Here is a 15,412-nt window from a genome sequence, read left to right as displayed (position 1 = left end):
ACCTTCTAGTTTTTCAAAGTCCTTCACCAAGAACAAAAACACATAAAAATCCACTCAAAACCTCAAGTTTCTCACCAAGGAGCTCACAAAACGATTTAGGGTTTCAGGGAGGTTGATGAGAGGTTAAGGGAAAAGATTAAGTCCTTTAAATAGGGTGCAAACCCTTGGAAATTAGGGTTTCATCCCAGCCGGTCTACTCGTCGAGTTAAGGCCTCTCAACTTGTTGAGTAGGTGACTTAAATCATGTGGTTATGACAATCTCTACTCGACGAGATTAGGGCTTCCAACTCATCGAGTTGCTTTGTAAATATGAATAAATTATAAATTAAATGCATACCAGGAACCAGACGTTACATATACATTTTCCCATACATATACATTTGCATATACATTTTTACATACATATTCATACATCTCATATACATTTCACTAACCTACATTAAAAATAGAAAAAAAAAAAGAAAGAAGAAAAACCTGGAAAATAGAAGCTGTCATCGGAAAATAGAAGTTGTTGCCGAGAAATTGAAGTTGTCGCCGGAAATTAAAGCTGGTGGTGACGACGGTGGTGCTGTGGTGGAGGAATTCACCGCAAATTCCCTTAAAAGCACCAAAATAATGTAATTAGGATGAAATATTGGAAAGAAAACACCGAGAATCACCGAAAAACGAAGGCCTAGAAGCAATCTCTGGTTAGTGGTGGGTTGTGTTGGTGTACTACGCCGGAAAATCGACCCACATAACGGTGGTGATCGTTGTCGTCCGAGTTTTTGCGAGAAGGAGGAAAAGATAAAGGAAATGGGTCGACTGGGACGAAAAGGGGATCAAGAGGGCCTTTACCTTTAGCGACGATACTTTTAGCGACGACATTAGGGCAACAACGGCGACATGCTGTAGAGAAAAACGCACGCCTATATGCTGTGATTATTAACCGTCCGATCCAAAAATAATCGAACGACCAAGATTACACCCACGCAGATCACCATCAATAGCGGCGACATGTCATCGCAATTTATGTCGCCTCTATTACCTCCCATGAGATTAAACCCTAATTGATGGATCAATATAACAGTGTACGGCCATGATCAACTTGTGTGTGGCACGAGAGGATCGTCGATGGAAGGTCATTAGCGACGATGGGGTCCTTTAGCGATGAAATCTTTTGATGTCGCCGCTAAAGGCCACCGTTGTTGCTATAGGCGTTGTCGCTAATGGGCTTATTTCTTGTTGTGTAAGGATTAATAAGGGATTAATCAGACATAGTCTGGATTTTTAGAACACTGATATATATATATATATATATATATATATATATATATATATATATATATATATATATATATATATATATATATATATATATATATATATATATATATATATATATATATATATATATATATATATATATGTATATATATATATATATATATATATATATATATATATATATATATATATATATATATATATATATTCAAATTTTAAAAACTACACAAATAGTTCTTTAGGGTTGGTGTATATTGCAAATTTGGTTCAAGGGTAGTCTTTTCATGAAAAAATAATAGCTAAAAAGTTAGTGTTAATGTGGGAATGATCATTCTTGTAGGGTTTCAAAACCATTGGAACTAATGGCATGACGTTTTCCATAGTTCTTCTCAAATTGCGATAGTTTACAAACAACATGGACCAAATATGAAATTTCGTCTTAAATAAATATGTTTGTAAAGTCCAATAAACTATTGTTTACACTTGATCAATAAATGATTTGTATGATACATTAATGTTTTAGCATTTTAACTTGAAGTTTGTTTTTGCAGGTTATTGCCTTATACATTACTCGAACAATCAATTCACATTTAACAAGCGAACACAAGAAAGAGATTAAACGTCATATCTACATCCATCAAGTAAGGCATCATTTATTCTGTATATTATATATTACAAAGAGAGAAGTTCTCTCTCTCTCTCTCTCTCTCTCTATATATATATATATATATACACACACACACACACACACACGGCGTAACCTCGCGCGTTGCGCAAGAATGCATTTATATGGTTAAAATAATTATGAGAAAAAATAGAAATATGTTGAAATTTACGTTTTTAGTCATGCTTTGGGCATTAACCGATTTATCATATTACATAAAAATCCATCAATTTATATTTTGATACTATCTAATATAGTCTGTACCTTATAAACTTTACTTTTACTTTTATAGTATCCAATATATATTATAAGTTTTTATATAACATTAATATAATCTAATATTCTTATGTCCGATAATATTTTTTGGATAAAATAAGAAATAAGTTGTTTTAAATGAGCTATTAATAAACAATATTGAACTAATAAACTTTGTATTACACTATTTATATTACACCAAAATATCCAAGATTTCATATATGAACTTTCAAATATTAATCATTGAAATTAAGAATGAAGTTATACAAAATATATCATTATACATAAATGTCATCAAGAGTTTTAAAATAAGTCGATTTGTAAAATTCATATTTAATTTTAATTACATATTTTGCAATGCGTACGTTGACTTTATGTTGGTACGCCGAGAATCCTCTTCATTAATTTGTACTTAAAAAATTAAGGTGAATAGGAATATAAAATAGATATTACTAAGCATTGATATAAATAATTAAAAAGGGTATGTGGATCTCCTACCACCGGTTAAAAACAACATACCACTCTAGTGGTATCGATTCATATGTGAAATTGAAATAGTCATTCTATGTACCTTGTTTTATAATTACATAAACAAATATGAGTAACTAAACATAAAAATGTTATCTTCATGTAGGAAAAATATTTTAGTTAACTAACAAATTAAATAATATAAGTTTAAAACTTAGGAGTTTCAAAACATTAATATTTTTATCAATCAATCAATTAAGTAACACGTGTTGAAATTTTTACAATCATTATTAAAAAACATTTGAAATATTAGATTTTAAATGAATTTTGGTTGAAGTGTTTTGACCTCTAATATAATATATATATATATATATATATATATATATATATATATACACACACACACACACACACACACAGAGAGATCGAAAGTATAACATATGTATGAGTTTTAATTAATTATATTTTTGAAACAGTATAATTATAAAATAAAAAAAAACATATTAAAAATATTTAATTAAATATTTTCGACATCACCTTATATAACATATGATAAATATATTAACGATTATACCACAATATACAACGACTGTATTACAATAATCCAAAAACAAAGAAATATAAAAACGAATTAGTATAATAAACTTACAAATTAAAAGCCTTAATATAATAGCATATCTCCAAAAGTGGTCATAAGACCTCAACCCAACACAAAAACCTTTAAGTTTGTTTTCTTTATGGAATTTGTATATGATTTGTATACATGTCTTCCCAAAAGATTGACATTTTATAATAAACTTTTCACTAAATGCTAATTAAACATAATATAATTTATAAAACTTTTGAGTGTTAAATCATAATTAAGAAAACTTTTGAGTTGCATTAGTTAAAAAGGGGGTTTCAAATGAATGTGGTTTGAGGAAGTTAAAAAAAGGGTTTCAAATGCATGAGATTCAAGAAAAAATGATAGCTTTATATATATACTAGGCGAATAGCCGCGCGTTGCGCAACGTAAAATTACGTACTTAAAATTTTGACAAATAAATATTAATATATGTTATTGATATTTATATCATAATACCTTTCATATTTTACCCTACTATTTCATGTTATTCAAAATATAACGTTTTTATTTTTAGAAATATATTAATGTTGTTTTTTTTTGTATTTGATGGGTTCTTTTCTATCAAAGCCAAAACATCCAACAAATACTACGAAATCTATGTTTGTTTATCACCACACAACTCTACTTCTCGGATTCAATCCCGATTACGCTACTGCAAATGCACAAAGTGACATTCATATCCATTAAGTAAATAATGTGATGTATTTATTATTTGTTAAATGCATATCGATGCATCATATTAATTTTCATATTCCAACATCAGTAAACTAAAACCACATAGACATAGTCTGGATACCAACATCTAATTTCCATTAGAGACTAATAGAAACACACCCATGCCACACAAATGCTTGGTTCAGACTAAATGTATATATACAAAAAAATGAAAGCTAAAAGGATTACATTCTCATGACTTGAAAAGGAGCATGTCAACTCATTGGTATCGGTTAATACCAGTACAACATTAAAATATGCATGACCTGCCTTTAGTTCACATGTGATATTTTATAGGATCAAATAGGAAATCATGACTTTAGTGGAAACTAAGACCAATTGACATGTAAAACAATTTATATGTAGCAATACATTTGCTAATATGACTTCATATTTTCCAATATCTTCTAGGGTTCAATAAATCCACCTTGTGATGCCAAGGATGAATATTTCACTGTTTTCCATCTTTTTTTATATTCTTAGATATTAAAATGGTTTTAACAAAAAAAAATCTTAAGAAAAATAGAAGTTCTTACACGAATGGATACATATGGAAGTGTCAAATAGTGAAGGTAGAGATAATTTCCATTGTTGAAGGAATGATGATGAAAACCGAATCTATTCAAATAATTTAAAATGCTCAGAAGATTTGTTTGTGTGTGTGTGAGTCAAATATTAATTTAGTATTTGTAGTGAATGGAATTAAGTGCACCTTTATGCAAAAGTTTTTACTCCGAATATAACATGTGACATACCAGAAGCAACCACACATTGAACAGTTGGTAAAAACATATATATATATATATATATATATATATATATATATATATATATATATATATATATATATATATATATATTGAAATTTGTATGAAAAGCAATACACACATAAAAGTCTTTTTTCCTTCTTTAAAGGTCTTTAATCCTTGCAAAATATGACAAAGATGTTCCTATTATTCATCGTATTTATACTTGGTCTTGTTATGTTTGATGTTGTTCATATTATTTTTACATTAAAGAACCAATTAATAATTATTATTAAAAAGTCTTTTGAGTGGTATTAATTAAATTAGGATGTTTCAAATGCATAATAATCAAGGAAATCAAATTAGGGGGTTTCAAATGCATAAGAATCAAGGAAAAATGCTTCTTATATATATATATATATATATATATATATATATATATATATATATATATATATATATATATATAATAGAAGTAAGTTCAATTAAAAAAAGGGTTAAGAATAAGAAAATCAATATCAGACATATTTTTATTTTCCCACAAAATACTCCGTTGTAGCAGCGAAAAAGAGAAATGAATACAAGTGTGTTTTTCAAAGTTGTAATATGCTTATTCAAACTATGTAATCATTACCTTAATATATGAAAATAACATATTTTATTATTTTCTTTAATAAGCTATTAATTTCAAAAAACAGATTTTAAATATATCAAGATTTATATTTTTTTGATTTTCTATAAATAAATATTTGTATTGATATAGTTATAACATATAATGTTTTTTTTTTTGTAGTTTCAATTCTCATTATTCATAGGTTAATAAAAGTACATCAAATTTTTATTATAGTATATTCGTTATTCATTTATAAATAAAATGTATGCTTAATGTTTTTACAGTTTAATTATAATTCGTATATGAATACAATATATAATAAAAACATTTCTTACTTAAAATATATTTTTTATTCGTATGTGAATAAAAATGTATCAGATTTTTATTATAATACATTGATTATTCATTTATGAATACTTGTTTAAGTATTATATATATATATATATATATATATATATATATATATATATATATATATATATATATATATATATATATATATATATATAGTAGTTGTTTACCCACGTCAACCGACAGGTGCGAATATTTTTTTAGAAATTAATTTTGTAAAGGTTATTAATTTTTTTTGTTCTTTTGTACAAATAGTTTACTACATATAAACAATTATCAGTAAGTGGCATGCTAGGAGAAACAAAATCAATAAAAACGTTTCTTACATAAAATATATTTTTTATTCGTATGTGAATAAAAGTGTATCAGATTTTTATTATAATACATTAGTTATTCATTTGTGAATACTTGTTTAAGTATTATATATATATATATATATATATATATATATATATATATATATATATATATATATATAATCGCATGTAAAATTTATTTATGAATTAAACATATACTGGCTCTCCCCGTATGTTATTTTCATATGTGAATAAACGATTTATTAGAATTTTGTTATTGTTAATTTGTTATTTACATATGAATAATCAGTTCGAATTCTCAAACACTTCGTATTTTATTAACGTAGTACTTATTCATATATGAATAACAAATAAACTATAACAAAAATCTGATAAATATTTTATTCATATATGAATATAACATATGACAATAGTTGATGCTTCTTTTACTCATATATAAATATAAATGCGATGAAAGCTGATGTAAAAAAGATATATTTTAGGAAACAAAAATATTATTGCATGTTAAATTCATATATAAATGATACTTAAACCGTAAAAAAGGCCAAAACATAAGTTTTATTAATAACTGAATAATAAATGTAATGTAATAAAAAAATTGATGCACTTTTATTCACTTGTGCATAGTAGGAGCTGAAACTTTAAAGAATATTTTTTTTATCTTAAAACTATATCGATATGGATTTCTATTTATAGAGAATAATAAATTATGAATTTTTATATATTTAAAAACGATTTTCAATAAATACAACTTCTTAAAAATAACAAATGAAAAATGAAAAAGCTATGTCTTTGTCTATATTAAAATAATGAGTAGTATTGTTTAAGGAAATATGTTATTAGTTTGTTTGAATACACACGTGTGGGTTACCATTAAAATGAGTGGTTGAAAATGATTTCCCTATTTTTACACTAGTTTATGATATAGTTTGATTCAAGAATATTCAAAGTCAATTCCTTAGGCTAAGTACAAAACAAAAAAAATAAAAATAATTAGTCTAAAAGGAAGTAATCAAATCAACGAGAGTGAAGTGCAACTATTTTGTGAAAATACTTTATATTATAGATTTATGAATCTTTTGAATTGAAAGCTCATTAAAGGTTTTCAACATTTCAAAACACCACCCCTCAAAACTTGTCTATAAAAGATAGATATGTTAGAAATCTTTTCTCGTCACATAAACTTATCTCATCTCTTTTCCTAAAAGTGAGAGCATAAATGCTCCTTTCCTTTAAAGAAAAGAGCATCCTGGTTGATTGCAAGCTCTAGATTCAACATCAAGAAAGAGATACTGAAGAAAGACAATCTATATAACCATAAAGTTAATGGTTTGTAATCTTTGTAATCTTTGTAGATACGAGCAAGTTGTTTAACAAGTTGCCTTGTAGCTCAACTGGCTAAGGCACTCAAACCACCTGGCTTCGATCCCCGACTCCCCCAATTCCATTTCCTAATTTTTATGAAGCGCATGCGAAGCTGACCGGAAACGTGAGACTGTAAGCTCGGACCGTAAACGCCGCCGCCGCCACCGACCGTAAACCCTTCAGATCGCGAAAAAAACGACGTTTTTCTCCATTTTTTCTCCAAAACTCGATCAAAAACTCATTTTTATCAAAAACACGAAGAACAAATCCCCCTTATTTTGCCAAGATCTATCCAAAAACGCAAAAATCCTTTCGAAATAAGATTAAATAAGCTCCAGATCTGACAAATTTGATTGATACAATTCAAGCTCTGATACAACTTGTAAGTCCCCAAATATACTTGTGTATCAATCAGATCCAACTGATGGTGCGGAATCCCAATCAATTGGGTGATGTTAGATCAAATAGAAGAGAAGGAGAAGAAGAAGAAGATGATGAATCTTGTATGATTTGATTAGAATGAAGATCTAGATACAAGATTCACACACACTAACACACACTAAAGCTCCTCTCTTCTCTCTAATTTCTCTCACACCTTAGAATACACACATATAAGCTCCTTGGTTATGCACTCCTCACCCACCTAACATTTATTTATATGTAAATGGGGAACATGGACCGCAAATGGATTTACGGTCGTAAACCAGACCGTAAACACCCACCTGACCGTAAACACCCACCTGACCGTAAACACATATTACATTATAGAAAAATACATTTTCCTAGAAAAGCAAAGTATAAACCATAATTTTGACCCAACAACCAATTTATAGTTATGGACCTAGACACCTAATCCAACAGGAACACGTGGATCATTATCGATGATGTCCATTATATTATAGTACATAGTTTCTAGAACAACCATGGATTTGATTTTCTACATGGAAAAGCTCTTTTCATCGAAAGGATGAATTTTTTTCTTGACGTTGATCTAGAAGTGAGGTTGGTTTTTGAGGAAGACGTCATTGCTTTATAACCAGAGACTTGATCTGATACCAATTGAATAATGTAGAACAAAGAATAATCAAAAACCAATTTTTATTAAGAACTCTTACAAAGAGAGAATGCACAAAGCGACATATTTTTACATGCAACCCTAGTGTAACTTATACACTAGGGTAAAGACTATTCTGGAATGAGATCCCTATATATTAGGGATTCAAATAGAAAAGATATATAATATACATAAAAAGATCCTATAACTAACATAACGAATCTGAAACTTGAAGCTTAAGTAAGTAACATGTTGTAGTGAAAGCCTTGACATCGATTGATAACGTTGTGTAATATTAATCAACATGATACAAGGTTTTACTCATCAGATTATATGTTTTAACCTTACAATATAAATATCGTTCATTTGTTTAAAATGATTAAATTCAACCCATAGTTGAATTGCAAAATAGAAGAATTCAAAATACAATATGAAACTGATGCGAGGTACAGTCACATCGCGCCCTTTCGTCCTATTTCTGATCAACTTGGTTTTTTTAAACTTAACAACGTAAGCGTAAAGCTTAGTGAGTTTCCGGGTATACCAACTATTCCACTATAGATAGAGTGCATACAAATAAATGCTCTTGGATCTTATGCCGGTCGACCTGATCAACAACGACTAACAACTTTGATACATGTCTAGTCATAAATGGCAGCTAACAACTCTGGCCAACTCTTTAATGAACTGACTATATGAGTTAGGAAGCGAAAGTAGAAACAAATCAATGGCCAACTCCCTTGGGAAAACGATACACACAGAGACTTACCATCTTGAAGTTTACTAGCCAATAGGGCTTGAGTGACTTCGTATTTTTCAGGTTGAAGAAAACGTGGCTCGGGGAGAATTGATGGAGGAGGTGGAGGAAGAGTTGGAGAAGCATGATTTCCAGTTCCACTAATGCTTGAAGGATGGAACATTCTTTCACCTTAATCAACATGTGGAAGATCATCTTCAAGAGGAAAAACATTTCCAAAAGGACGGGGAGAACCCTTGTTGTCTTGACTCGACATCTATAAAAAGATAATTCAAGTTAGTTGATTTTAATCGTTAATTATTAACCCAAAAAGTCAAATTAAGTCCAGGATCCATATTTTCGATTCGAATTCAGAAGAGGAAAGCCGTAATCAAATTCGAATCTATTATAGGTAGATAAGGCATTTACCAATTTCAATCTTATGAAACTCATAGATCCTTTAGATTCATTGAACTATCAATGGCATGTTTAATCTTTATTATGCTCTCACTTTGTGACTGGGATGTCCAGGATCACAAACGAGATGTGAATAACGATGCAAATTAGTTTGGTACTCTCGATGTCATTTACCATCTAATTAATATGCCGGTTAACCACCCATGATCCATTAATCAATCATAATTTACGAGACACCCATTGCCAAAAATATTAGTCTGACATTAGTGTGCCGGTTAACCACATTTTTCCTATAACGTGCAATGTGCAATTTCATGGATTAACATCAAATTCACATTTTTCCTAAAGTAACTAAGAATGGGATTTTTAGAAAATGATTTAGTTACTTTATAATTCATTATACTTATTAATGAGAATTGAGTGTCCTATCAAACCCATTCGGCTAACGACCTCCACTAGTCAAGAGAGCAGTAGGTAAGAGTGGATACCCAATGACGGTCATTTTATAGGCCCCTTCCTTAAACTACCCTTATAGATCAGCTTCAAAAATGAGGCCTACTAACGGTTAGACTGACTTTTCTTAATATATATATATATATATATATATATATATATATATATATATATATATATATATATAAACTTTTAATTTTATAATAAATATATAAGAGTGTATTTTAAACATTCAAAATACTAGGATTCTAAATTTAAAAATTTAAAAGTTAAAACTTTTAATTTAAATTTTTATTCTTAAAACCATGGATGTATTTTTAAAACTTTTCAAAAATACTAGGTTAAATTTTTTTAATTATTAAATTAAAAAATTAATTTTATATTTATCAAAAATTTTAATGAAAAGGATACAAAAATAGAGATTGAAATATCTAGTTTTAAACAATTAAAAACAAATTTATGGCACTTATCCTAATCAATCCATGAGACAATTATCAAAACCGAAAATATAGGATCTAACAATGCAACTCGTCGAGTTGGGCAACAAAACACGTCGAGTTGCATGCCAACTGTCTAGTTCCTAAACCAACTCGGCAAGTTCGACGAACGGAATGACGATTATGTTCCCTTCTCCTTCTAACAATTCAGAATTGCATCATATTAAATAGAAAACTAAACCTAGGCTTTGATACCACTGAAGGGTTTTTAGCATAACAACAATTCTTATGTATGCATGCAACACTAATGCTTTGGATCTAGGTTTTATCTTATTGAACATGCACTTGAACACAAAAAGGAGAAACCCTAGGAAGTGTCTACAATTTTCGAAATCTATATAAAACTAGGGTTTGGTTACATACCTTGATTGTTATATTGTAATGACAATGATTCCCTTGTAGATCTTGAAGCTTGAGAACTTAGTGTCACAAGTGTAACACCTCTAATGGCTAACAAACACACAATGCAAGGGAATGATATGAGAGAGGATGAGATGATAAAAAATTTTGTTCTTTCTTCTTCCAAAGAGAAGCCGAAATTCTTATGGCTAAGGACTTTATTTATAATGCACCAAGGATGTTATGGATAACCCTAATCTCAAATATGGTAATTATCCACCTCCTTTGATTATCCATATATGATAAGGTATTCTAGAAACTGTAGAGTAATCTTATACATACACATCAATTTTTGTCCACCACCTTCCCTAGGAAGGTTCTAGACCCTTTTGCTAAACTTTTAAACAATTGCACTTTTAGTCCCTACGCTTTTAATTAATTCCTTTAATTCCAAATTAATTTCTGATTAAATATTAATTAACAATATGATTACAAATTAACATATTATTTCCATCATATATAAATCATTTGTTCCAATTTATTAATCAATTAATAAATTCTTCCTCTTCCTCAATAATCATCCTATCTAGTTGCACGTGTGAAGGCAACCTAAAAGGACCATGCCACTATCAATTCAAGTACATAACAATTTATAGTTATGGACTTAGACACCTAATCCAACAGTCTTCCACTTGGATAAGTCTAATAACTATAGTTGCAAGTATGACTTCACAAACTGACAAGAAATCGTAGCTCTCAAAGCTTCTGTCGAACTCTGACGTAGTCAGTTATGTGTCCTAAGATATGTGAACAAATATTCATTTGTTCTACAAGATATCATAAGGACATGAGACATGGATTATAATCATTCTTTTTGTCCAATATTTGTTTCCTGATTTCTAATTTATGATGGCTGATTCAGACTACTAATTGAACACATCAATTTAGTCTAGGCTTGGCCAAGTGCTTAAGATGTCATCATCAAATCATCGAGGGGCCCACAAATATCGCTTTTCCCGTTAGGGAAAAAGGAACGAATAAAGTTTGACTTATATGCTTGCACTATTTAATCTTCAAATCATGCACCACAATACGTTTTATAACATCAAGTTACTGATGTGTTTATGTATTATCAATGCACAACTGACTTGTAAATAACAACTCATATATCTCATTTTTAAGAATATAAGATATTATCGTCTCAAAATTACTCGTGACAAAATCCATGAAGTAATTCTTTGAGCGTGGGTTGATCTAATACTTAAATCCCCATTTCAAAAGTACTCATGAACGTTGTAGCAAAACCATTTCCATGTCTAAATCCTTAGACAATCTACAATTCAATTCATGACAGTCTTAATTCGCTACTTACTTCCAAAAGTACGAGCGACTGTGGAGGTTTTGAATAATCCAATTATTTGGAAAGTAAAACATGTGAAATGAAACACAATAATAACCTAACTATGGTCTCAAAACTATTGTATATAAATAAAACACTTATTATTTAATCACCATATTAATTAGACTTTCTTTATTGTATAATGTTTTGATTAATCAACTAAACACCTGAATTAAACATTAGTCATGCCATGTTATAAACATAAATACTATGTCTATCTATGGTCCTTCCTTTGTGAACATATCAATTGGACATAATTCCAATGATACTCATATCACAATTCCAAATCCTTATTACAAGTGTAAGAATTCCAAATTCTTGTCACCACTAAATGTGTTAGAGTCTAACCTTGCATGCAATATCCTTTTTGTGATGACGTGGCGTCAAGTCATCGAGACTTAGCCAGCTATGTCACAAAATGCTCCATTGAAACATTGTTTGTTTTGGTAACGAAGTCTCAAATTCAAGATACAATTCTTGAACACATTTCTTGCATTAAAGTTTCTAACTCACATGTAGATTTCAATAACCATCTCCTATTATGGAAACATTTCCATATTCCTATACAACAATCAATTACGTACAAGAATCACCTCCATTCAGAATTATGTCAATATGGTCCATCCAAATACTATACTTCTAACTGTCCATAAACAACTAATCTTATGGTAAACCACATACTGTTCTTAACAGGTGTTTAACAACTTCAGTCACACCTTGTTCTAGTCCTTTTTCCCTCTCAATGCCCTAGGTATTTGGAAAAATCAGAACAAGCGAGTATTATAGCATATGTAATCAACCATATTTCCGATGCATATGGGACCTGATTCATAATGTCTTATACAAAGACTTGATATTTGTTCAGTCTCTTGCTATAATATCTCCATATATCGAATTTCCTATGTTGAAACATTTCAATACGATATTCATATATGTACAAGACTAAGTTTTAATAAATCCTTCAATCTAAACTTTTATATTAGAAAAAGAATTATAAGTGACCTCTCCCTTACATATTTCAATAAGCAAACAATTACCAAACTTTGCAACTTGCAAATTTGAAATCTTTGTTTCCTACAATTAGTATTGTTGATCTTCCAACAATCAGCATAATAACTATGCTCCGACTTGCATAACAATTATGCTCCCACTAGCTTTGACATGTACCCATAACTCAACTGGACATCTAGAAATCAATACTTTTGACTTTCATACTAAAGTGCAGATTTCTGATATATAATGCTTCGATAAGTCTTCGGTGAGACTTCTCAAGCTCATATATATACCTTCATTAGATAGCATATGTGTGTGTTTAAACCCTTTCCGAACTCATAGTTATGAGTCATGAATGCTCAAGCTATCCCTTGAAATTTATCACAATTCGAGCTATGAAAAGGGATGTCATAATCATATTGCAAATTTGAGAACGCAATTATCACAACTGCTAATCATAATGATATTTATCAAATCTTTAAAATCTACTAGCTAAAGTGTTTCCTCGTAATCATTTTCATGAACTAGAGCGAAACCTTCGCCACCTAGATTTTATGGTGTATATGTTCCCATCCATGTAAATCTATCAATTCCAACTTATAATCACAAGATAAGGTTGAGGACAATACGAAAATCAATTTTAGGTTTTTCCTTTCATGGACTAAACTCGCTTATTCTTAATTTCTTGCCCTATGGTAGCACGGGAGGCTACCAGCGCTTCCGTGTTGTAAAGCAGCTCACCCATATTGATCAATGCATTATCACTGACCAACGTGCTTAATCTTTTGAAATCAAATGAGAACCATAGAACTCATTGCCAACTCAACTGGAAGATGCGTAGAAATAAGAATGTGTCAACTTAACATGATAGGTTATTAACCTTTAGTCGTGTGCTAATTTTAACTAAAAGGTTTATTCTTAATTGTCTTATGAACCTCTTCAGGATCAATAAGAGTCCCACTAACTTCTTGACCTATAAGTTTCTCTCTCAAGGTGCATTCCTTGATGAGCAAAAAGTAATATTCAAAAGTTAGTGTGGATTCTCGACAAGCAAACACTTCATATAATTGGTCTTATTTTATCCTTTGTTTTAACCAAAACATCGCAACTATCAATTTTAAATGTTCTAGAGTAAGAAAACATTTCTACTCCATATTTCATGATGTGTTATAAACCTACTTAGTTTGTGATAAACTTCAAGATTCGATTTGAAGTAACTAGAGTATGAATCTAAAACTTGATTGGAAAACGAAGTATGACTCATCTTTCGATTGAACCATTTCAACAATATCGGATTCATCTTGTCAGTCATACAAATGTACTAAGATGTTCTTCGAGGATCAATTGTGACATAGTTTCATAATCATCAAGAAGATCATAAAACATGATACTAAACTACTCTCCTTTCCTTTCAGATTGGAGAAACCTTTAACTTTCTACCTGATAGATTCTTCTTATTCGTTCTATTACACTTTGAAAACTTATCAAGGTGTTAGAATTATGCTTAATCTTATAAACACAAACATGTTCACTGAAACATCGGTAAACCATGACGAATAGAGTTATCGTTCTTTGTTGTGGATCTAAATAGTCCACATCAATGTGTACTAGATCCTTTAGTCCTTTAATTGACTCAAAAAAAATATGTGATCAACAAATTAGTCATGATCTTCCAATGATCAAGATTCGAATACATCACACAATTCGAATAGTATGACTCTAAGTTTCTATCCAATTAAAACTTGGGTGATGAGAATTCCTTTTCACTTGGTCAATCGTGACATTACCACAAATGATATAATTAAGAATCAAATCCATATTTAACATTGCTAATAATAGAAATATAACCACCAATTCTCATAAATACCATTGCAATGAAATACAAAATAAATAAATCAAAAAAATCACTTTATTGATAATATGCGGAAAATTTTATCCTTACGATGCAAAAATATGAAAACTATGTTTCTAGATATTTCCTAAGTAATCTATTAATCTATCACAACTCCTATGCAGCAGCCTCCACAATTTGATCATAGAATCATGGTACCGAAATCCACCTCTCACAATCAGATTCAACATACTCTTCTTAAGATTCCCTCTTTCTGTTAGATCCTGCAAAAACATCAAAATATGACTA

General features: G+C 29.7%; 1 protein-coding gene across 2 annotated transcripts in view; it reads left to right on the top strand.

Annotated features, from left to right (window-relative positions):
• The window catches only part of LOC145061587 (dammarenediol II synthase-like), a 91,423-nt gene that overhangs the window by 59,398 nt on the left and 16,613 nt on the right, over window positions 1–15,412 (top strand). For both annotated transcript variants that reach the window (XM_079009117.1, XM_079009116.1), the window contains one exon: window positions 1,818–1,907. In XM_079009117.1, coding sequence (XP_078865243.1) covers window positions 1,818–1,907 — 90 coding nt within the window. The remainder of the gene's footprint in view (window positions 1–1,817; window positions 1,908–15,412) is intronic.

This window comes from Lactuca serriola, chromosome 7 (assembly GCF_051521515.1).
Source record: "Lactuca serriola cultivar US96UC23 chromosome 7, Lser_US96UC23_V15, whole genome shotgun sequence".
Lineage (NCBI taxonomy): Eukaryota > Viridiplantae > Streptophyta > Magnoliopsida > Asterales > Asteraceae > Lactuca > Lactuca serriola.
This window is presented reverse-complemented; position numbering and strand designations above follow the sequence as displayed.